This window comes from Astyanax mexicanus, chromosome 3 (assembly GCF_023375975.1).
Source record: "Astyanax mexicanus isolate ESR-SI-001 chromosome 3, AstMex3_surface, whole genome shotgun sequence".
NCBI classification, from domain to species: Eukaryota; Metazoa; Chordata; class Actinopteri; order Characiformes; family Acestrorhamphidae; genus Astyanax; species Astyanax mexicanus.
In genome coordinates this window covers 20,566,795-20,592,500 of record NC_064410.1, presented here as the reverse complement: position 1 = coordinate 20,592,500, position 25,706 = coordinate 20,566,795, and the positions used below count along the sequence as shown (strand labels likewise).

Genomic DNA, 25,706 nt, shown 5'->3' with positions numbered 1-25,706 from the left:
AATACATAATTTCCACAAATTAGTATTACTATAATATGCAATCTAGATTATCATCCTTTGACTACTTCATATTGCAAAGTTTAATTTCCCCAGTTTTTGTACTGTAAAATGAACTTTTGCACAATTGATGAACTCCATATATAACATCTTCATACTGTTCTAATTCTGTAACATATGAAGATTAATTTGTTGGTTATTTGTAAAATAAAAAATAAGAATAAAAAAAAAAGAAAATTTAGATTCATGTTAAAGAAACTAATCAGTAAAAAGAGAAGGGTCTCCTACCTCGATTTTCCATTCTAGAGTCACAGCAGCTCAGAGGATCCTGAAATCAAGAAAAGTGGGGAAAAGTTAAGTGTTTTATTTTGAAAATGTACAAAAGATATGCTAAAAGAACACAGACTTTATTATTTTAATAAATGTATAGAAACAAATTAGAATTTCATTTTCAGTCCAGAAGTTTCTATTAAATACAAACAATGTAACTGAATTATTTATTTCATGAGTTAGAACATGCTGCTAATTTTTCTATGTTTAAATATCAACTAAAAGGATGACAAATAAAAGGCACTGATTATATCAATGCTGCATTACCATAACTGTACACTTCGTACAGAGTAAAGCTAATCACAGTCAGTTTTAAGCAGACACTTGTTTTTTTAATCAGCGCACAAGCAAAACATTACAAGAATATTCCTTTGAATTCTGATAACAGCAATGTAACACATGAAGATTCCAGAAAACCAGTAATCAGAATAAAGCTCAGGCTTTCAGATCTTGGCAAACGACCACAATCAACCATTTCCTACACTGATCCATGATATTCCATATTAACAAATTTACAAACCTGTTATCGTTTTAAAAAAGCTTCTTTTTTTAACTACAATAGCATGTATTTTGAACTGGCCCATTTCTGTCATAGTAATAACATGCACTTACATTTATTTAAAACATGATCTGTCCAAGCATGGTAAAAATGTACTGCTTAATGCACTTAAAATTATAAAAGTAAAATTTTTATAATAACCTACAAAAAAACTTTGAAACAATGTAACAATAGTAGATCGGAAAATCATATCCACACTTTAAATGTGTGCATCATTACACTGATATAGTGTGGTACAGTACATGCTGTTGCACATTCAGAGATTTCATCTAAAAACTTTACGCAAGCCTGACACAGTGGATCTGATGGTTTGGCAGGTTTACAAGAGTCTTCACTGTGTGGACAGGAGAGAGATACATCTGTACATTGGGACGAACTATATATGGTTAAATGTGAAGCTCTCTCCACCTGGAAGAGTTACAGGCCTGACTGTAAAACACAAGTTATTAGAGTCATGGTTAATTATGGAAAACAATAATAATCTCTCCTTCAAAGTTTCTTCTGTGATTCGTTTCGTATATTATTTTCTCAATTTCTCATTACAAACCCGCATTCTAATGTTTATTTCAGCATCCATCAGTGTCTGAGTTTCACTCCAGCTGTTTGTACATGAGGTCAGCGCATAATACGAAAGCATGAGCTTGTAAACAATGTTTTAAATCATTGATTCACTCAATGAGTCGACTCAACCCAAAGAGTCTGAACACCAAACGGATCACTTGATTATTTCATGAAGTGTCAGTAGAGTATGATTGTGTCCCAGCCATTAAAGGTCTTAATTTCTGGCTTATATATTTATAAGAAAAAAGGGGAGGAGGGGGCTGGGAGTGGGTTCACACTGAACACCAGGGTTGCTGGGATCCATTTTGGTTCGTTTCGGTTTTTGCCTGTGTGAGAACAAACCAAACCAGGGCGGGAAACGCTCCAAGTAAGCAAACTCATCAACCGAATGGAACCAGAGAAACTACAGGGTTTGGATAGTGAAACTGAATCACCTGGTTTTAGACCACAATAATTTATTGTGGCGACGGACAGTTCTGGTGGAAACAGGAGAGTTGAGGTGCACATTGAATTCTGCCGTGATTTGATCAGCCGTGGTTTTATATTTTTTGGATACAATCCGGGTTAGCACCCGAACATCCCTTTTAGACAGCTTCCTCTTACAGCGTCCACAGTTAATCCTGTTGGATGTGGTTGGTCTTTCTTGGTGGTATGCTGACATTACCGTGGCTCTTGATACATCACAAAGACTTTCTGTCTTGGTCACAGATGCGCCAGCAAGACGTGCACCAACAATTTGTCCTCTTTTGAACTCTGGTATGTCACCCATAATGTTGTGTGCATTTCAATATTTTGAGCAAAACTGTGCTCTTACCCTGATAATTGAACCTTCACACGCTCCAATTTAGCCATGAAACCTCCCACACTAAAATAACAGGTGTTTCAGTTTCATTGTCCTACCCCTGTATGTACAGACGTGAAAACGCCTTGAGTTTAAGTAAATTAAGTACATTTTTCAAATGTATTGTATATCAAATGAAGTACTTCTGGTACATACAAGGAAAGTAAGAAGCAAATACAACTGCTTTTGAAACCACTGTTATTGTCATATCATTTAAAACATGCCTAAACCCTTATCTGCCTAGTAAGCCTAGACATTTTACCAATGGGTTATTAAAAGTGCTGCAGCCTGAACTGCTTTTTTAAAAAAAGGCATAATACAGAACAGCCAATCATAAAAGAGGTCGTGTCTGTCTTAAAGGCACAGAAACCAAAACAGCCTTTTAGTTTACCCCAGCTATCCCAGTTGTACCTATTTAACTCCTGGCTATTTACCAACCTGTCCTTACGCCTAAGAATCAAAAACATAATAAATATTATTATATAATTATTATTTGTGTACAAACAAAATAAATACATCTTTGGCCCTTTTAGTATTTACAACCACAACCCACTTATAACCCACTTAAGAAGCTTTATTTATAAAAGTATTATTAGCAGCTACAGAGTCAGGGTGACTGAGGCCACTGTCCCGCTTCCCGCTTTTAGTCTGGCACTGTTAAGCATCTTTAACAGAGACATCGCTATCAGCCACCTTTCATGTGCTGCTTAAGCGCAGATAATGACAGCTTTGTGTAGCACCACATGGTCAGGAGTGCACTTTGAACTTAAAAGAGAGTGTGTAACACTCTGCCGCGCACAAAGCAGGATCAAGACTGATGGCTCTAATCTCAACACCACAGTGCTGATTGGTGACTCGAGCCACTGGCAGGCAAATGCAGGGCAACACGCTGGCTTATCATTGGCCAGGAATGGTAAGTGTGACCTAAGCCGGAACTACAGAGGCAGAGCTAGATGCAGTTTCGAGCTTTAATGCGGAATGCAGTTTCAAAAACCCTGTGAAAGGAGCATGAACCTGCTTTTTCCCCCTTTACTGCTTTACAAAAAGAGCCAAAAGCCTCAGGTTGAGGTAGGATGCACGAACAGTTCCACAAATTCCACAGTTACACAAATATGTCATGTGTAGTGTTTCTGCCTGGACTGCATTCTCAATGAGACACATGACCGTTTAATCTGACAAGGAAGCGAACAAGCGAAGACTAACAGTAAAATAAAAAACAAAATGAATATATTTTTCCCACAAATGTTGGCATGTTGCTGGTTTAAGGAACAGATGCACAGAAATGCTGCAATTCAGAATACTTCACATTTAGAGGAACATACTTCCTAGAACCTTTTTAAACTGGAATGTTTTTGCGGAGATTTTGATGCAAAGTTACTTGTCTTTTTTTCTTCGTTTTTCTCATTTTTTTTATGTTGCAAGCTACATAAAAGACACAAGTACAAACCAGAGGAATAAATCTAATTTAGTTTGACAAAAGTCCAGAGGTAGGACTGCAACTAATGATTATTCTGCGGTCAACTAATCTGTCGATTGATTTTTACGATTTGTTGATTTGTTTATCAACTATAATTCCTGCCATGCCCTCAATCTCTCTTTTTGTGGGTATTAGGGCTGCAACAAATGACCATTTCAGCAGTCAACTAATCTGACGATTATTTGTTATTTCTTGTCATGCCCTCCATTTGAACTTCCTACTGGTGAGGACTGCTAAACATTTAGGCCCCAAGACCAAATATGCAGTACATTTTGATAGTTAGATGTACCTATATTAAACTACATTTTATTACCTTTTCTTTTTTTTTTACAAGAAGATACCTTCCTGAAAGGATTGTTTGTCTAAATTTTATTAAAGTCTGTAGTTACTATAACTTATAACTTCATTTTACCAGTGGACAAAATGCAGTCTCCCCCAACACTTATCCAGCTAACGTTAGTTTAACTAATGTTAGTAATGTTAATGAAAGAGTGAAGTCTGCAGTAATTTAACTCACCACAGGTAATATAGAAGTTAGTGGTTAAACTGCGCAGCAAACTAAACTAGCTAAGACCGACTGTAGAATATTGTAAAGTTAAATGTGTTTATTAGTGTTTAATAGACGCAGCACTGCTATTACACTGTTCCCATAAAAAATAAAAATAATCAAAGAAAAAAATTATATATATATATATATATATATATATATATATATATATATATATCAGGAACTGTAGTGTCTTGTGATCTTGGGAGTCTCTAGAATATTGGTTGACTATATGATAAAACTGCAGGCCCTATGTTACTAGAGCTTGTTGTAATACGAAAGCAACAGAAGCCAACATGCCATAGCCAGTCAAGTATTTTCTTCACTTTGTTGTTTCTATAGTGTGGAATGTTGTTATGAAAAGAGAGTTCAGAGGACCTCCAAGGCTAAGATGAGATCTTGACAATCAGGAAAATTGAGAGAGAAGAATTGCTGGTAAAAAGGACAAATCAAAACCCCTGAATGACAGCCAAGAACCTGCAGGCAACTTCTTCATAAAACTCAACATGCAGGGCCCTGTGAAATCAGTTTTATTTTTTGGCAAATTCCATGTAATTTTGTTCCATTTTCTGTTTTTATTGCCTGCTGTCATCTGAAAAATTAAAAAATACCAGCCCTGCTTACCATGTTTTTCGTAATAAGGCGCAATTAAAAATCCTTTAAAAGGTGCGCCTTATTATCATTACCATTTTAACATGTTTTAAAATCATTGACACAAAAAAAAAAACGTTTGAATGAATAGTATTTGGCTCAATTACGCAGAAAAAAAAACTGTATTTTTTGACTTGGTATGACTACTACGCATACGCAGATCTACATATAGAGGACGAAGGGCATCCACTAGGGCTGGGGCGACGCGTCGACATAATCGACGTCATCGATTACGAAAATACATCGATTTGCATAACGTGCGTCGGCGCGTCGTAAACATGGCGGCGCCTGTGGAGAGCATGGACTCCGGAGAGCAATCTCCAGCTATAAAAAAACGCCAGTGGGCATCTAAAGTTTGGCAGCATTTTACTCAAAAGGGCAACAATGTGGTCCTCTGCCATTTGTGCAAAATGGAGATGGCTTATCACAGCAGCACAACTGCTATGCAGGAGCACTTGAAGCGAAAACATCCAGGAGCCCTATGTCAACATGGGAGCAAGACAACACAGTAAGTACCGTTTACATCAGGGTCTCCGCGGGTGTCCTTAAAAAGACTTAAGGCTGTCGACCAAAGGTTTTAAACCTGCCACAGGCAGAAATTATACAGTTTTGGTTTATATTTGTGCATGGCATTTCGCAATTTCCAGAAACAGTAGCATTATTCATAAGTTCAGGTGTTTAGCTAGGCTAGCTGCCTTAAGTTATTTTAGCTAGCGCCGTCGGCGCTGCGGTGTTACACCGTTTTCTGTCACCGTCGGAATTTAGTGACCAGTGCTCACGGTTATGAGCGTTCATTGGCTCACCTTACCCTCAGCCCCTAAGCTTAACTGTTTTGGCCAGTCGAAGTAAACATTAGAAACGAAGACGTTTCGAATCGGCCAGTGCACCGGTCTGCTGAGAACTATTGCCCGTGGTCACAAAATCTAGCGGTCACAGAAAACAGTGTAAAACACGTTTGTGGTGTTTGGGAGCTTATCCATTTTTAGATCTGAACAACGTGCTGTACATGTAGTGATTATAAGTGTGGGGTTTGGTTTAGTAGGCTTGTATTGTTGTTGTTATTATTATTATTATTATTATTATTATTATTATTATTATTATTATAATAAATATAACAATTTATCGTTTTGTGTAGATAAGCCATATAGTGAAATGTGTAATTGCTGGCTAAAATTAGTCTAATCATCTGGCTGGTTTATGTGTATTTTATTATTGTGAAAGTTGTCTCTAATACCACTTAGAGACAAATTTAAGTCTTAAAAAATAGATTTTTTTTTCTCATAAGAAATCTCATTGTTATTCTAACATGCTTTATGTTTCTCTTTGTGATGATCAGGCAAAGCAGTGTGGAGCACTATTTCCACAAAATGAGCCAAAATTCTTGCACACCTAAGATGGCAGCTGAGCTTTCTGAAAGCATCCTACAGATGATTATCAAGGATATGAGACCCCTTGCTATTGTGGAGGGTCAAGGCTTTCGTGAAATGATCAACACTTTTCACTCAGGGTACACACTTCCCTCCAGACGCTACTTTACAGATTTAATGGAGAAGAAATATGAGGCAACTCTTGATAGTGTAAAAGACAAACTCAAAAATGTTGCATCAAAAATCACACTCACCACAGACGCCTGGACAAGTATTGCAAATGAAGCATACTTGGGAGTTACCTGCCACTTTATTAATAAAGATTGGGAGCTCACATCATACAATCTAACTACAATGCCGCTTGAGGAGCGTCACACAGCAGAAAATATCGCTGAGTGGGTTGAAAAAGCAGCAGAGAAGTTTGGATTCTCTCTCAGTGATGTACTGGCTGTTGTACATGATAATGCTGCAAATATTGTGGCAGCTCTTCGGATCTTGGAAGAGAAGTATGGAGTTGCTTCACAGAGATGTGCTGGCCATACTCTTCAGTTAGTAGTCAACCATGCCTTGAAAAAGGATCCCCAAGTAAATAAGACCCTTGGTGCTGCAAGGTCCCTTGTAGAGCATTTTAGGAGGAGTGAACTGGCCAGCAGCAAGCTTAAACAAAAACAAAAGCAATGGGGCACAGCTGAGCATAAACTAATCCAGGATGTTCCTGTAAGATGGAACAGTTCTTATTACATGGTGAGTCGGCTCTTGGAGCAGAGGTGGCCAGTGACTGCAACCCTTTCAGATCCAGAGGTCACACCACGAGGAAAGCACTACTTGGATCTAAAAGCTGAGCAGTGGACCCTTCTGGAGGAACTGGAACAGGTTCTCAAGCCCTTTGAGCAAGCCACTGTCTTCCTGAGTGGAGAGGCTTATGTCACATCCTCAGCTTTACCTCCACTCGTAAAAGGTCTCCAGAAATCCACACAAAAAATTTCCTTTGAGTCAGCTCCTGTCAACTCTTTTCAAACATCTGCAGGACACGAGATGGTTTCAAGGTGGGAGGGTGAGATCAAATTCAAAGAAGTTGGTAAAAATGTGTGTTTAATTGCTGCAGCCCTTGATCCAAGATTCCGCAAGCTAAGGTTCCTGTCATCAGATGACAGCCTGAAAGTCCAAATCAAAGTTCAGACTTTAGCACTTCAAGCCAAAAAACATGAACAGGAACAGCTTCAACAACAGGCAGGTGGTGTTGGGCAAGATGACTCAGCCAGTGCCCAGCCACAGGGTTCACCCAGGAAAAGGTCTGTGCTGGACACATTGTTAGGCTCAGACTCAGAGGGGCATAACAGCAATGAAGAAGATGAGGACCATGAGGCAGACGGTGAAATAGTGAGGAACGAAGTACTCATGTATTTTGGTGATCAATGTATATCAAGAGATAAGAGCCCACTCCAGTGGTGGAAGGAAAATGCAGCCAGGTTCCCCACCCTTGCTATCCTAGCCAAATCGTACTTGTCAGTCCCTGCAACATCAACTCCATCTGAGCGCCTCTTCTCAGCTGCAGGAAACATTGTGACAAAAAAAAGATCAAGCCTGACGTCAGAGCATGTGGATATGCTCACATTTCTCCACACGAATGTCTGAGTAAAAAACAGAACACATGAAAAGCCGTGCACTGTGTTCGTGAGCTAAAATATTTGATTTCATGACTAAAAAAAGCTAACGTTTGCTGAAATTGCACTTTATTTTATTTTGTGAATTTTCTGTGCTGGACACATTGTTGGACTCAGGAGCACAGCAGCATTTGAGAACATTTTATTTCTGGAGTTGAGCTTTGTCTTGAAATTTAATTTGGTTTACTAAGAGAATATTTTAGTTAAGTTTTTTCAATTGAAATAGTTTTTTTTTAGTTCATACTATGTGAAAAGCCGTTCATTCTGTGTTTGTGAGCTTAAATATTTGATTTCTGGACTAGTTTGTGTTTTGTATATAAAAAGGTAACATTGCTGAAATTGCACTTTATTTTATTTTGTGAATATTCTGGTCTAGACACATTGTTGGACTAAGGGACACAGCCGCATTTGAGAACATTTGATTTCTGGTCTGTGACTGAGTTAAGTTTTGAGCTGGAATTTAATTTATTTTACTTTATTTATTTTTATATTTATATTTTGTTTAAAAAGAACTTGTTTGAGAAGAAAAAAGTAGTATTAAAGGATTATTTTGGTTACACAGCTGTTTAGTGTGGTGACCTTTTTTTGGCCAGGCAGTGTGTTACTCAAAAGTAGAATTCCTCCCTTTTAAAACGTATAATAATAATTATTTTATATATGTTTCTCAATAAATAGATTAGTCGACTAATCGAAAAAAATAATCGTTAGAATAATCGTTTAAAAAATAATCGTTAGGGACAGCCCTAGCATCCACACTAGCATGCTGACCCTTATCCACTCTCAGCACAACCAGCATGCTAATTGGCTCTTTTTTTTGAAGGCAAGACATTATCCATAAACAGACACTGCAGTAAGCGATAGAAGAACACCTATTCTTAATTCAGTCAGTAGCTGGTCTTCTCATTATAGATGTGTCTGTTATCGTTTTGCCAAAATACAGCTTGCACATATATCAGTCTTAAATGCACAGTAATAAACAGAATGGATATGTTCCCTTTGAAGGCTTCATAGTTTTCCAGGTACTTAGAAGAGTACTAGGAAAAAGACTAGTGTTTGTGGTCTATTGTAACAGTCCATTGTAATGGTCTTATTTTTTCTAAATTGTGATTAATAATAAAAAAAAAAAACTAAAGTGACAATCTTGATCAGAAGTTGAGTTTTCTCTTGTATAAGACCTTCTGCATGATTCTGTAGAACAAAGAAATAAAAAAGGCTGCCAGCAAGCTAACTGACCTTGAACAAATTGTCCTTTCTGCTTTAAGGGATCTGACTCATAGCCAAGCCTGTCTGTGTGTCACACACTGCTTTTAAAAAAAAACTCAAACTGACAACAGGCGTACAGGACTGGAACATTTGACCTGCTGATGAACAAGATGTTGAAACCACAACAAACCACATTGTGAAACTACAGTGAAATCATACATACTATACACTTTCACCATAACTATTATTAGAAATACAAATAAACAACCAGATATTTTTTTTTATTTATTACTAGAAATGGAAAGATTAACTGACCACATATCTGCATCTTCCAGAATATCTGATTTTCAGACAAAATATGTCATTCGACATTTCTAGTATACCCAAATCAATCCTAAAAGCCAAGTAGATCCTATTCAGGAGTTAAGAACTACAACAGCTCTGTGTGAGGTTCATTGTAGATTGGTCTCATCAAGCTGAATTTCCTTATTTAACAGCTAGATGGAACTAGAGAGCATGTGCATGAATGCAGACACTCTTAAACAGCTTGTGCTGTATTCCTCGCAGTCCAGATTATTTTTGTTCCCAGTTTCTGACTAAAACATTTATTTGTAGAATGTGTAAGACCAACTTGTCTTGCGCAGGAAAGTGTATAAAAACATTACTAACCAGATACCCCTTGCGAGAGTCTTTCTTTCTGTTCAAAGAGTGAGTAGTTATTAGCACAGCAGCGTAATAGAGCTAACAAACATTGCTCTCCACATAAAATACTAAATGGTTCAGACCCTATTTAACCACAATCACCAAAATTACAAACAAAACAAAAATAAACCTTCATCTCCTACCACTAATTTAGTAGCCTAAATTATTGTACTCTTTGATATTGTATCTCTGCTTAACTTGCAATTAAAAACAGAAGGTTGTTTTTTTTTATATATTTCACTATACCTTAGCTAATGCTATCCCACTGCCATTATAAGCTAAAAGAAAGAGTGTTCCAGTTCTTAATAGTGCACACGCATTTTAAAAGTAACTTTAACAGAGCTTGCAAAATAGGTACAAAAGTGAGACCATAGGCCATGCTTTGAGATTGCTGGAGAAATCCCTCTTTAAAGCGTCACAGAAATGAAAAGCAGGGACAGAAAGGTAGGACATGACCCAGCTGCCCACTGTGGAAATATCACTGCCTCTGTTAAACCGGTTTGTCTACTGTGCTGCTCTGCAGGCTATGCACTGTGTTAAAAAGTGAACCTCTGCAGCAGCTGAGTTAGAGCTGTAATGTTTTGTGTACACTGAACCCAGTCCACCTACACACTGGACACATAATGACCCTCAGAGAGTACCAGCTGCTGCAGGTCTTTCCTGCATTCAGCTCTGTGAAACGGTTACAGACGCTCTGAGCCACAGGATGATTTTAACAACCTTTTACAACACCTACAATTCTGCTTCAAACACACACTGAACAAAAGCTCGTCTGGTCTCATGCTGCTTACCAGCACAAGTTGTGTATGTTACTTCAAAAAAAAAAAGCTTTATATTCTAAAAACATTTAACAAAACAAGCGACTTACAATAAGCATATTAATATGTACAGACACACAAATGCACTTTAATGTGAGAAAAATTACCATATTGCCAAACATAGCATTACAAGGGGTTGGACTATTATTCAATATCGATAATTAATATGATAAAAAAAAATCTGATTGGACAGTGATTACATATCATTGTGGCACAAATACTGCAGTGCTCCTAGACGAAATGCAATCCTGTGCACTGTGATTTGCTTTTAAACATTCGCAGTGCCACACAGTGGAATACAGTGTAGATTAGCTGATTGTATTTTATGCGCAATACAGACACAAATTCAGTGTTTGGTTTTAAAATTGCAAATTCTTGTCTATTAATTTTTAATAAAAAAGAGCAAGTGCAGTGAAATGGAATGTAATAGTGGTTTTGCATTTCATTTTGGGACGTATTCTGTACTTTACTGAGGAAAAGCAAAGCTGCATGTAAGGTTAAATGAGCTGTCTACTATTTGTAAAGAAAATAAAATAAATAAAACGACATTTAGCTTCAAAATATTTATTTATTTTATTTTTTAAAGGAAAACATAGCTTTTGTGTCACTGTAAATGTTGCTGTTTGTTTGCAAATTTGCAAAAAAAATGCATGTAATTATGAAGGAACTAAACACTGTAATTGAGAATCGCTCAAATATTAAAAGAACATTTATATATATACATATATACATATATATACATGTATGTGTATATATATGTATATATATATATATATATATATATATATATATATATATATATACATATATATACATATATATATGCACATATATATATACACATACACATTATATATATATATATATATATATATATATATATATATATATATATATTTATTATTTTTTTTTTACACAATATTGCCCAGCGCTACATCATACACATATCAAATCAAAAGACAGGACTTACTTAATTACTCAGTCTGACAAGCAGAGTGCCACAGTTCTACTACCAAAAAATTTGTCTCAGAAAACATATAGCATCTGGGCTACCACACTCCAAGCCTGCTGCAGAGTTTCGCTGCTAGCCAGAGTTGAGCCAATAGATATATTGCGTTAAAAAAAAAAAAAAAAAAAAAAAAAAAAAAAAAAAAACACAATAACTAAAGACCTGAATGAGCTATAGCCATAATCCACATATCATCCAAATGACAGAACCTACCCAAATATCAGCAATTGTACCAGCTCAGATTTTTTTTTACATCACCAGCTAGTTAATAAGCTTTGATCAAAATATGGTAACATTTATTTTTTTTATGTATTCTATTATTACAGAGCACCATATTTCAGCCATTGATATAAAAAAAAACTGTCAGAGTGCAATTACTATTTTAGACAAAGTTAAGTATTCTAGGTTCTTTAGAAAATATCACCCGGCATGTGTAAATGTCTTTTATTAATTATAAAATATTGGGCACAATATTTGCTGGGAACTGGCATAAGTTCACTGTTTTCAAACCAAGCAGGAAGGGCACAAAACTATAGCATTCTGTAGGCTGGCAATGTGCATGGTGACATATAGATAGATAGCCTGCTTTTATACTGTTCAAATCAATATTTAAATGATATGATACAGAAAAGTAATATATTGCAATATGAATTTTGATTATACAGTCCAGCACTAAACTTACTTATTTTAACTGAAAGACATGCAGCAGCCTGCAGATAGTGATTTCTGGCATTTGGATGAGACCTTACGTTTCATGGATGCTAAATATAATAGAGTAACTTATCTATGAAGCTACACAGAAAACACAGGTCTATTTATTCAGCCTCCATGTTTATTCATTAATTAATGCATAGTTATAATTAAATACATACAGCTCTGACACAGTAGAACACAGTAGGACACAGCTTCCAGCAGGGGGAGAGCACTGTACTCTGAGCAGTGAATGCAGAGGACACTCCTATCCCATCATGCACCAATGTTTCCTTTTGCCCTGCAGGTAACACAAGAGAGCTCAAGCAGCAGGAACACCTGAGGCTATCAGTGTAACTGCTGTTTTAAATGATGCAGAGCAGGTCACCCTGCAGGAGTGTGTGCATGAGTGTCTGCTGGAGCGTGCACTAGAGGGTGTGTTTTCATTATGCTGACCTCAGTATTACACACTGTGTTTCCATGACAAGTGAGGTGATAGCATTAACAGAATGAGCTGGGATGCTTATATTTTTATTTTATTTAAAGGTACAGTAAGTAGATTTTGTTTGTCTGTAAACTAAAATAAGTATTACCTATCAGTAAGAATTGCTGATTCTTTTATAATGAAATATGTTGTAAGGTAGTTTGTAAGATGTGCAATGCCTTTTCTTTGCTGCAATTCATTAAAATGTTACCTAAAGTACTGTATTTTTTGCACTATAAGGCGCACCAGATTATAAGGCACATTAAGCGACACTAGTAAGGAACAGGGGTGTCATCAGGTTTTACTTCTAACTACGTTAGGTAAAGCTAAGCTAAGTAAACACGACTAATTCTTAAAAATATGAGGGCTGGATGTTAATCTACACAGATTTCTCTCCTAAAAACTGTTTATTTGGGTGAGTAAAATACCTCGGATTATGTACAGTAAGCTTAGATTTCCAAATTTCCACTAAAACTGGGTGCAGCAGCAGCAGCATTAGAAGACAGCTGCAGTTAAAGCTAGTAAATGCTGTCTGACAGCGCTACAAAGAGGAATCCTGAGTGTTCCGGTAAGCCAATGTCATATTTGCTAGAGGTTTATACCACATAGCTTGATACACTTGCCTCTAAATGGCAAAAGAAATTGCGCTTAGCGTCTAATGCTAATGCTGTACCAGCAATGCCACTTGGGGTTAGCAGCAAGCTACAGGCCGATATACTTGTCATTGAACAGCGAAAGAATGAATGCTTAGCGTGGTTAGCAGCAAATGCTAACTGCTCCAGCTTCTGTGCTGAAGAACATAACTGAAACTTCTGTATAACGCTGTACTTTAGCAGAGCGGCTTTACTGCTTCTTACAACCTGACTTGTAGAATTCATACAAAAGTTGCACTGGATTATAAGACACAATGTCTTATAATATTTGTTTTATTTATTTATTTATTTTTTTGGAAAATTAAAGCATTTTAAGTGTGTCTTATAAAGTGAAAAAACAAAAACTGCACAGTGTAAAATGTTTAATGTTAATATTAATATTTTTCAACAAGTGTTACATAGCATACAAAGTAACACAGTAAAGATAACTTTAAATGAACAGACTAGTAGGATAATATTATACATTGTACTTTTAAGGTCTAGTAGAAAATACTAATGTAATCACCTCAGTATTATAACAGTATTTTATGATCACAATTTTTTACACTTTAAATTAAACAAGATTTAAATGAGCTAATTATTTAAACTCAAGTGCAGTACATGTAGAAATTATATCCACTTTTAATGAGACTGCAAAAAGAATCTGCTTAATCAGATACGATCGGTTTTCTAATCAAACATATTTAAAATCAGCTTTGTGTTATAAGGGGAAACATGTTAAATAGAGGTACTTCTGCCTGAAAGTGCAAAACAGCAAATTCAGTAACAGCACACAACTTCTGGTAAGCAGACAGACTGAGCTGTGCTTGAGGAAACAGAAAGACACTCAAAGGAAAGAACAAAAAAAAGGAACAAAAACAGACAAAAGACCCAATGGTTAAAAAAATTAGAAAAAATAAGAAGAAATTATAAAATATAGTAGAAAATAAAAATAAAATAAAATAAAATAAACAAAAATAAGGAACAGAGCCTATTTTAAAATGAAAGAATGACAGAAATAATGATAGAAATAAATAAAGAAGGAATCAAAGATAAAAGAAGAAAGGCAGGCAGTGAGACAGAGCTGGACAGACTGGTTTCGTAAAGTGACCTGATCCCACTGCACTGTATTTACATAGCTCTGAGAGGCTAAAGTACACACGGCCCACAAACCAGCACTCTGCATTCACTAACCTACTGAACATCCACTGTACAAAGAGTTCTAATAAACACCCACAAACCTGCACTCACCCTTCACTAACCTACTGAACATCCACTGTACAAAGAGTTCTAATAAACACCCACAAACCAGCACTCTGCATTCACTAACCTACTGAACATCCACTGTACAAAGAGTTCTAATAAACACCCACAAACCAGCACTCTGCCTTCACTAACCTACTGAACATCCACTGTACAAAGAGTTCTAATAAACACCCACAAACCAGCACTCTCCCTTCACTAACCTACTGAACATCCACTGTACAAAGAGTTCTAATAAACACCCACAAACCAGCACTCTGCATTCACTAACTTACTGAACATCCACTGTACAGAGAGTTCTAATAAACACCCACAAACCAGCACTCTGCCTTCACTAACCTACTGAACATCCACTGTACAAAGAGTTCTAATAAACACCCACAAACCTGCGCTCTGCATTTACTAACCTACTGAACATCCACTGTACAAAGAGTTCTAATAAACACCCACAAACCTGCGCTCTGCATTTACTAACCTACTGAACATCCACTGTACAAAGAGTTCTAATAAACACCCACAAACCTGCACTCTGCATTCACTAACTTACTGAACATCCACTGTACAGAGAGTTCTAATAAACACCCACAAACCTGCACTCTCCCTTCACTAACCTACTGAACATCCACTGTACAAAGAGTTCTAATAAACACCCACAAACCAGCACTCAGCATTCACTAACTTACTGAACATCCACTGTACAGAGAGTTCTAATAAACACCCACAAACCTGCACTCTGCATTTACTAACCTACTGAACATCCACTGTACAAAGAGTTCTAATAAACACCCACAAACCTGCACTCTGCCTTCACTAACCTACTGAACATCCACTGTACAAAGAGTTCTAATAAACACCCACAAACCAGCACTCTGCCTTCACTAACCTACTGAACATCCACTGTACAAAGAGTTCTAATAAACACCCACAAACCAGCACTCTGCCTTCACTAACCTACTGAACATCCACTGTACAAAGAGTTGTAATAAACACCCACAAACCAGCACTCTGCATTCACTAACCTACTGAACATCCACTGTACAAAGAGTTCTAATAAACACCCACAAACCAGCACTCTGCCTTTACTAACCTACTGAACATCCACTGTACAAAGAGTTCTAATAAACACCCACAAACCAGCACTCTGCCTTCACTAACCTACTGAACATCCACTGTACAAAGAGTTCTAATAAACACCCACAAACCTGCGCTCTCCCTTCACTAACCTACTGAACATCCACTGTACAAAGAGTTCTAATAAACACCCACAAACCAGCACTCTGCATTTACTAACTTATTGAACATCCACTGTACAAAGAGTTCTAATAAACACCCACAAACCAGCACTCTGCATTTACTAACCTACTGAACATCCACTGTACAAAGAGTTCTAATAAACACCCACAAACCAGCACTCTGCCTTCACTAACCTACTGAACATCCACTGTACAAAGAGTTCTAATAAACACCCACAAACCAGCACTCTGCCTTCACTAACCTACTGAACATCCACTGTACAAAGAGTTCTAATAAACACCCACAAACCAGCACTCTGCATTCACTAACCTACTGAACATCCACTGTACAAATAGTTCTAATAAACACCCACAAACCAGCACTCTGCCTTCACTAACCTACTGAACATCCACTGTACAAAGAGTTCTAATAAACACCCACAAACCAGCACTCTGCATTCACTAACCTACTGAACATCCACTGTACAAAGAGTTCTAATAAACACCCACAAACCAGCACTCTGCCTTCACTAACCTACTGAACATCCACTGTACAAAGAGTTCTAATAAACACCCACAAACCAGCACTCTGCATTCACTAACCTACTGAACATCCACTGTACAAAGAGTTCTAATAAACACCCACAAACCTGCGCTCTCCCTTCACTAACCTACTGAACATCCACTGTACAAAGAGTTCTAATAAACACCCACAAACCAGCACTCTGCCTTCACTAACCTACTGAACATCCACTGTACAAAGAGTTCTAATAAACACCCACAAACCAGCACTCTGCATTTACTAACTTGCTGAACATCCACTGTACAAAGAGTTCTAATAAACACCCACAAACCAGCACTCTGCATTTACTAACCTACTGAACATCCACTGTACAAAGAGTTCTAATAAACACCCACAAACCAGCACTCTGCCTTCACTAACCTACTGAACATCCACTGTACAAAGAGTTCTAATAAATTCCCACAAGGCAAGCTACTCTCAATGCCTCCAGCTATCATTATTAATCATACAATTTCCGCTTTTAATTATCATACTGCTACCTGCTTAATCTTTGGGGTTTTCATGCAAGTACTTATTAAATACTAAATATAGACAACAAAAGTTTTAGTGCATCACTGTTGGATAGTTTGTGTTTAGTGAACAACACAAAAACAAAAGTCATTAATGTCTTAGCAATTCATTTCTGCTGCTAATATCAGCATTTCATGCTTCATGTAGCACGTAATTAACCAACAACAACATCATCTAAGCACAGAGACTTCACACTACTTATGCATCACCCAAAAAGAAGAAAACTGGAATGAGTCATGCTGTAAGAAGCTGCTATTTGCATACAGACAAAGTACTGTGTTGAACATCACTGCAGATATTTGCTTGATTTTAAATGAAGCTGCACAAGGAAGCAGGTGACGTAATCCATGTGTACTGTATTTCATTTTTTTTACTGAATTTCTTTGAGCAGATGAGAGTTATTTGAGGCACTTAGTATGAATTAAAAAATGTAATATTTTTTTAATTATGCCTGAATAAAAAAAATAAAAAAAAGAGATCAGTTTTACTCTATTGACATGATCCTGTGGCATTATGATCTGATCAGCCAATCAGATGACATTTTTGGGGGAAAAACATAGGAAATAGAGTGAAGAGTGGGGGGCTGAGTGGTGCGAGTAGAGTTTAGAAGCAAGTTTCACTTTGGACTTCTTTACCAGTACTTTTTACTGCACGTGGATATGTAAATGAGCAGGGTACCATTAAGTGAGCATGGTACCAGCATGGATATACCGTATTTTTCGCACTATAAGGTGCACCGGATTATAAGGCGCATTATTTTTCAAGTCATTGAATAAAAAGCACTGGATGTTAATCTACGCAGATTTCTTTCCTGAAAACTGTACATTTAAGTGAATAAAGCGCTTCCGTTTATCTACAGTAGGCTAGCCAGGCAGCGCTACACTATATTGGCTTGTGGTTCGTCCCACATAGCTTGTTTTAACAAACTAAAAGGCTACAGTCTGATATGCTCACCTTTGAATGGCGAAAGAGCTAACTAGCGCGTAGCGTGGTTAGCAGGAAATGCTAATGCTGCTCCAGCAGTGCTAGCCAGGGTTAGCAGCAGGTTACAGGCTGATAATACTCACCTTTGAACAGCAAAAGAGCTAGCGGTTAGCGTGGTTAGCAGCTAATAATAACTGCTACCTTCTCGTGTCTCTGTGCTGGAAAACTAAACTGTAGAAATGAGCTGTAATGATAAACTTCAGCAAAGTGTTTTTACTGCTTCTTACAACCTGACTGGTAAAATTCATACATAAGGTGCACCGGATTATAAGGTGCATTTTGGGAAAATGAAAGGACTTTATGTGTGCCTTATAGTGTGAAAAATACATTACCTGCATCTTTAGTCTAAAGCATTGGCATCATGTATAAACAACACTGCAATACTTCTCACAGACATGTTTGTGGATGATCGTCTGATTTAGTACATTAACCCTAGACATGGCAATATGGGGGCAATATAGGTGGCAATATGGACCTTACTCAGAGATACCCCATAACAAACAGTGTACAAATTCAAAGTACAATATTTTACAAATTTCTGCCTTAAACTAATATTGGTAAAATGTGTAAAACTAATGTGCCTCATGGAGGAAGCAGTGAAGAAGAAAGACCCTAGTTACAACTACCTGGATACATTATAAATTTCTTGCTTAACATGTCTCCTTCACTAATATATTCAATAGGAATTCTCTTAAACTTATGTTTGATCCTAAAACATCCTAAAACAGAAAACACTGCTGAAAATTAGAATCTTTTTTTTTTAAACCGTGTGTTTAAAGAAGAAATTTCATCTGAAGAATGGTTGTTAAAAGAGGCCTGTTTGAAGGTTAATGTCAAATTATTAGCTGTTTTGGGCCCAAACTCTACTAAAACTGGACTCTTGTGCCCTTGTCTAAGTTGTGGCCAACATAATCACTGTGTGCAGCATGCATTCAATTGTTACCATGGACAGTCACTTCCTTCTACTTCCACTTAAACATGAAAGCTGTTTCCTTAAACAGTTCAAATTGAAGAAAAACAAATATAACTGCTGAAACAACAGTTACTAAAAATGTCAAGCTTTATTATCCACAGTTTTTTTTTTTATTACTGTCCAGTTTCTCTGTTTATCAGGTCACTAATTTTTTCACTAAGTCCTTCTGAGCATTAAGACACATCTTATTATTGATTCAAATAGACCATGTACCAACACACAAAGGCTTAAATAAGACAATAATAACTACACTGACTGTGTAACTACACTATTCTTTATAGAATACTTTATACTATTGAACAGCAGGACAAGAGATGTGCCAGTAAAAGCCTATTAGAGATAATAGTTAAACCTGGGGATTACCAGAATCAACTACCGCAGACTTTTAACTAAATAGGCTATGTACACAAATAAGATTACATGCTGCAATATGGCTGGTTTAAAAAACTACAAAAGCCTACCAGGAAAAGTAAAAAGAGTAAAGTCGTAATATTAAGAGGGATCAAAGTCAATTATTTACTTGGGATGTAGTGTAAGAAGCTCAGAGGGAAAGGAACATTTCCTACTCATGATCTGTTACATGGCTGCTGTGATTATCATCAGTTAATTATTAATATTATTAGTATTTAAATGCACAATTCTGGATTATTCTACACACTTATCTCTTCTGAAAATAGTTTATTTAGGCACTTTTAAAGCTTGTTTGCCTACTAAAATAAAAATGTATTAGTCACACCGAATCATAAGCCACAGAACTCAAAGCATGTAAAAAAGTAGCAGCTTATAGCCCAGATAATACGGTAAGTGGAATAAAGTATGAAAAAAGAAAGCGCACAATAGTGAGCTCATTACTCGCCAAGAGACTGGCAGGCCAAAGAAGACCTTCAATGCTGACGGAAAAACAATCCAACTCACTGATCTTCATAAAAAAAAAAAAAATTAATTACCTGTGTGAGAGATTAAAAATAGCCTTCAACTTCAACTATCCACAAATGACTGCACTACAAGATTATGGACTAAACTATAAAGATTTAAAAGAGCTTGCAAGAATCCACGGAAAAGGGTTTTTGATACAGCTGAGACCAAAATGAATTTGTATCTGACTGTGGACTGTCCAGGATCCAAAGCATATCAACCCACCTAATAATCCTTTTTCTGAAACGAATAAAAATATGATGCACTAACTTTCAACTAAGTTTCAACTGCTGAAATTAAAATCAGAGCACAACACCTATATCAGTATACTAGTATAAACTAGTATAATATTATAAATCAGTCAGCTCTATTTTAAATTGATGATGACAAATGGTTTTAACAGTTAGCACATTGACCTACATCTTAGAAGGAACTGTTTCCAATTAACTGGAGCTGAATACCAGTTCATTAGAACCTCTTCAAAGAACAAACATTATGACAGGCATTTGCTCCTAAACTAATATACACAAGCACCCACTGTTTAGCCAGTAGTCATATTCAATAACTGAAAATATACTGGCACAGTACAGTACTACAAGAACTCGGCCTACATAATATAAATCTACAGTATAACTGTAAAGAGCCCATTCATTAAAACCTACAATCACGGCAGCACAGTCTGTGTACAACAGTCTTTCAGCAATGATTAACTTCACATCTGCTGTGTACAGATACTGCATCAGACCAGGCAATGATAACAGCTCTGGGAACAGAATGCAAAATGTGTACACTCTGTGTACCGTATTTTACAGAATATAAAGCGCACCTAAAATCCTTAAATTTTTCCCAAAAATCGTCAGTGCACTTTATAATCTGATATGCTTTATGTATGAATTCTACCAGTCAGGTTGAAAGGAGCAGTAAAGCCACTGGCTTACCAGAACACTAAGGGTTCCACAGTGTAGTACTGGTAAATGAGGCCTAATAGTAATGCTGCTGCACCGAGCCTTAGTGAAAATCTGAAAATCTAAGCTAAGCTTTACTCACCCAAATATACAGTTTTCAGGAGAGAAATCTGTGTAGATTAACATTCAGCACATGTTTGACTTTAAAAGAAAATGTTTCTTTTAAGAATTACAGTTTTGTTTACTCAGACATTCCAAGTTATAAAAATTTATTTTAGGGATTTAAACCACACCCACCCTCAGACATGGTACTTTAGAGTAGTCAGAGGCGAAATGAGTTTTGATAGGAGCTTGCTGCTTCTCTTAAACACTGCCTGCCCACACTAAAAACCGATTGGCTCACAGATTCTTTCCAGAAAACAGGCCAAACAGAACCCTCTATGTTTTGCATGCGCTTCATGATTATGCACATGATTACACACGCAAATGGAGAAAAAAGTTCTTTTTTTATTTGACTTTTAAGCTATACAGGATATAACCAGAATATTTTTTATACTTTGGATTCTTCTAATCAGCCACATTTATCTTTGAAGACAGATCTGTACACTCTTGGTATTTTTTAAATCTCAGTGTCTTCATGAGGTAAAGTTAATTGGAATAGTATTCTCAGCATCTTGAAAGAGTTCCTTGAGGTGCTAGAGTACAATTTTCAGAGGAAATAGGTGGGGCTTACAGTATATACCCATCCCCCACCTCGAGCTTGACTTAGCTTGAAACATACCGGAGCAACATCCCATCAGGTTGCATGCCAGAGACATAAACTTAACAGAACAGACTTACTGGCTGACTGCAGTCCGATGTTGTAAACGTGTGCTGCGTTGCCTGTCAGTAACATCATACACAGTGGCTAACAAACACAGTAAGAGAACACCAACTGACTGCACTGGCCAACATCACAATGAGTAATGAAAATGAATGCCACCCTACACAGTGAAGCATATTATGCTTTTTCGGCAGTGGTGGAAATGGGGCACCCACACAAAAAAATCAGAATGGCGTTGTCAGGTTAATGATACCATCATGTCGTCATGCGGGTGCATTAGCCATGTCAAAGTGGAAGAAGCCCTGCTTCTAGTTTGTAAGCCGAGCAGGATACTGCCCGGAAAGGTCTGGTATGAGATGGGGAGGGCAGTGCAGGTAGGTTCACCTCATGTCACCCCACTGAAAGCCTGTGGTAGTGTGATAGAGGAGAACAAAGAAATCTATTAAACAGCACACTTCTATCTTTGTATAGTACTAACCCAATAAGTATGAATGCAACTAAATAAACTACAATTTATGTATAAACAATATAAACTCAGTCTGCACTCCTCACCAAGGTTTAGGCCCAATCCCATTCACTGCTTGTCCACAACACAAAGCCCAACCCTCACATAATGTGTGTTCACGCCCAAAAATGCTCAAAAAGGCTAGTAGTACATCTTGGTCGTTAGATAGATAGCTACATTTCTTGTTCCACCTTAAAGGGGAAATGTGCAAAACTCACTTTTAGCAAGCTTTTGTATTTCCACTTTCGTCTCAACTCCCCTGATAAACACTCCAATTGCAATATTCTGTGAATAACTTGAAAGAGTTTGGGGTCAGTAATTATATCCTTCAATGAGCTACTTGTAAAGACACAATAAGGAAACCTGCACTGAACCATCCTGGCACCACCCCTCACCTGCCAACCCCACCAGAGCCCCACCCACTAGATCAGTTGGAAAAAAACACCATTCCAGTCATTTTGGTTGAGATCTGCGGACAGTACACTGCAGGATTAGCCAGCAGACTACGTCTGATGGAGAGATCTGTACCTACTGTCCATGGCAAGCCAGCAGAAGAGGGAACAAGCTCACAAGAATATGTGGTAAACACTCAGTAAACACAAAAGACATGGCCAGGAACAGCTCATTTGCATAAAAGTGACAGAGCCCTTAAATGGCTCATTCTGAAAGAGACTGAAACTGGCAAGAATAGAGCAGGTGAGAAGATACAATTTTTGAAAAGAAACAATGCCCTACACTTAACTAACATCCAGTTTGCTAAACTTTACTACTCCTTTACTATCACAACAGACTGACAGAGTCACCTTCAGAACACCCCTAGTACCTTGATAATAGTCTTGAATGTTGTTAACAACATAGTCTAAATAGATAAGAAAGGTGTGGGGTGTTTTGGGATCTCATAAAGGGGGTGGGGGTGGGGGTGGGAGGGTGCCCAAGGCACAATACAAGACTCTGTCTGTATGACTCCAGACCATGGACAGCAATTTCCCACAGTTAACTAAACACAAAATTTGCTAATGTGTAGTACCAATGCACACACATAAAAAAAAGCATTTACATTTGATATAAGAAAAAAAAAAACTTGGTCGTAGTGAATACAGGGAAATGGTAGAACAGTACAGTGAAAGTTCAGTACAATTAATTAAATTTGATTTTAGTGCATCTTCAAATATTGGTGTAAAACATAAGTCTAACCATCTGTCAAAACATCTGTCCAATTAAGCAAAATGGCTAGGCCTGTCACAATAACATTATTTTGTAGACGATATATCATCCTAGAAATTATTGTGATAAACGATATTATTGTCATTTTAAAACCATTTAAATTCCAAAGACAAAATGATAATAGTATAGCATAACAAAGCAATTATACTCACTTAAAAACAACAGCATTTTTAAAATAATCATAGTTTAAAAATATATATATAGATATATATATTTCTTCACCTACTTGCAGTCCACACTGTTTGTATGGAATCACAATTCTTGAAGCATTGGTCATTTAGCATTACTGGCTAAAACACTGTTCACTGTTGTATATGTGAATAAACATGCAAATGAACACAATAGACAAAATCACAATTATCAAATATTATTGAGGTCATGTCCATTTATTGTTCAAAATATATGATAGTTGATAATGTAGTTATTGTGACAGGCGTAAAATTGGCAATTACTACCAATGTAATTCTAGTATCATTGTGCAGCCCTGATAAAATGACAGTTGTGATTACTGGGGGAGGGGTATGGGGGGGATAGCTTGACAGATGTAATGATTAACCAGGTACTGCACACATATTACTTAGAATGTTGGTTATGAAACAATTGCTCAAACTAAAGTTTTGCTAACTACTCGGCTCCAGCATTGATTTACCATCATACAAAAACACGCAAAAAGTCATAGGCTAGCAGTATGTAAATTGATCATGAAAAGTTATCTCTCATGATATAGCTCTAGAATAACACCTGCATGAGATGTAAGGTGTTAACTTGTGAGTAAGCCCATCAGTGGCCAACTCAATCCACAGTGTCACATGTGTACCAAGGATACATCACAGAAGGCCTTACCACCCACAGTGGACAGCACAATGGGAGGTAAGGATTGTGGCTGGTGGTTTCTGGCTAGAATTGTCCATGTACTTTAAATTCTTTGCAGCATTCTTTAGCTTTCATGGAACATGGCAAACGTCATGTGACAATACTAGCTCCTATCCCACAACATGTGTTATGTCAGGGTACAGTGTACTGAATACACTGTAATGAATATTTCTAAATCTTAAATGCCATTACACAGTTTTAAGTGATTTCCTTAGTATTCTGGCCTACACAAGATCCATAGAACTACAACACAAACTGGGATGTAACTGATCAAAACTCTTTCTTACCTTCTCTACAACTTCACACAAGTCTGGACACCACACCAGCGGAATAACTACTCTGACTTGGACTCATTGGGAATGCCTCACATATCTCCAGCCTTAACACAAAAACACAGCCTCAGGTACTTCATTCTCCAGGTGGAAAAAACGTCGGTCTATGATCATCAGCAGTCAACAATGCGCTTGTTCCAACTCGTTTCAGACAGAGGGGAAGAATGCACAGGAATGCACAGGAATTCAGGAGAGAGGAGGATCACAGTGTTGCATCCCAAACTAAAAATCTGTCTTCATCAGTCTAGCCGAGTTCTAGGGCATATTTGCAAATATATCATAAGTACGGCATCAGACAATAAAAAGGTTGTATTGCTGAAATGAATGTCCATGTAAGTGTGTGGTGCAGAATTAGGTTTTTGGGACTGTTTTTTTTTTTTATTTTCATTTACTTCAAATAAAAAAATTGCATTACTATAAAGGAAATGTAGTGTATTTAGTTTCTATGTACTAAATGCTTTTTAAAATGATCTAGAACTGAATACATCATCATGTTTTACTGCATCATATTATAGATAATATATCACAACACTACTACAACAGGTTTTGACTGGGTTCAGAGGTCTAATGTATCAATTGTACAAGTGACACTTAACTTTAATATTATTAAGAATATGAACTTTTTTCATATAGGCTTTTCTTATTATGGCTTGGATTTTTGTCTAAAATAGGCTAATTTTTAAATATTGATCACTGGTATATATAAACCAAAATGCTTTGAATCAAAAAGCTGATTTTTGGAACCCAGTCTTAAACTGCACTACAGTCATAAGTAGGGAGTAGGTTTAGTTTTTAATTGTTTGGCTACAAGATCAGTCGTTGCCAGATAAAAAAAAAAAAAAAAAAAAAAAAAAAACATTCTTCTAGGTGCTTTGTTCTTGTTCTCAGTTTCTGGCATCAACGGCAAGAAAGGATTTAACCTGTTTTTTTTTTTCTTTCAAATGTTTGGCTGTTTTTCATCCAGTATATATATGTCACATTATGACTTACTATCTAAATATGTTAATGAGTTAATGAGTCAAGATGTACATAAATAAAATATTTTGACTGAA

At 36.8% G+C, this 25,706-nt stretch overlaps 2 protein-coding genes across 4 annotated transcripts in view; one reads left to right on the top strand and one right to left on the bottom strand.

Moving 5' to 3' along the window:
* The window catches only part of phactr4a (phosphatase and actin regulator 4a), a 104,116-nt gene that overhangs the window by 75,670 nt on the left and 2,740 nt on the right, over positions 1 to 25,706 (bottom strand). For 2 of the 3 annotated variants that reach the window (XM_022682953.2, XM_022682955.2), the window contains exon 2: positions 286 to 325. In XM_022682953.2, coding sequence (XP_022538674.2) covers positions 286 to 298 — 13 coding nt within the window. In that variant the 5' untranslated portion in view covers positions 299 to 325. Of the gene's footprint in view, positions 1 to 285; positions 326 to 24,609; positions 24,702 to 25,706 lie in introns of all 3 variants that reach the window. The other variant, XM_022682954.2, reaches the window with a different exon arrangement.
* LOC125799372 (E3 SUMO-protein ligase ZBED1-like) lies at positions 6,358 to 7,965 on the top strand. The gene has a single exon (XM_049475918.1). It carries the CDS (start codon positions 6,358 to 6,360, stop codon positions 7,963 to 7,965), a length of 1,608 nt encoding a protein of 535 aa, XP_049331875.1.

Bases quoted from the DNA above. Each gene is read 5' to 3' on its own strand.
- LOC125799372 (XM_049475918.1), top strand. From the start codon at position 6,358: ATGGCAGCTGAGCTTTCTGAAAGCATCCTACAGATGATTATCAAGGAT.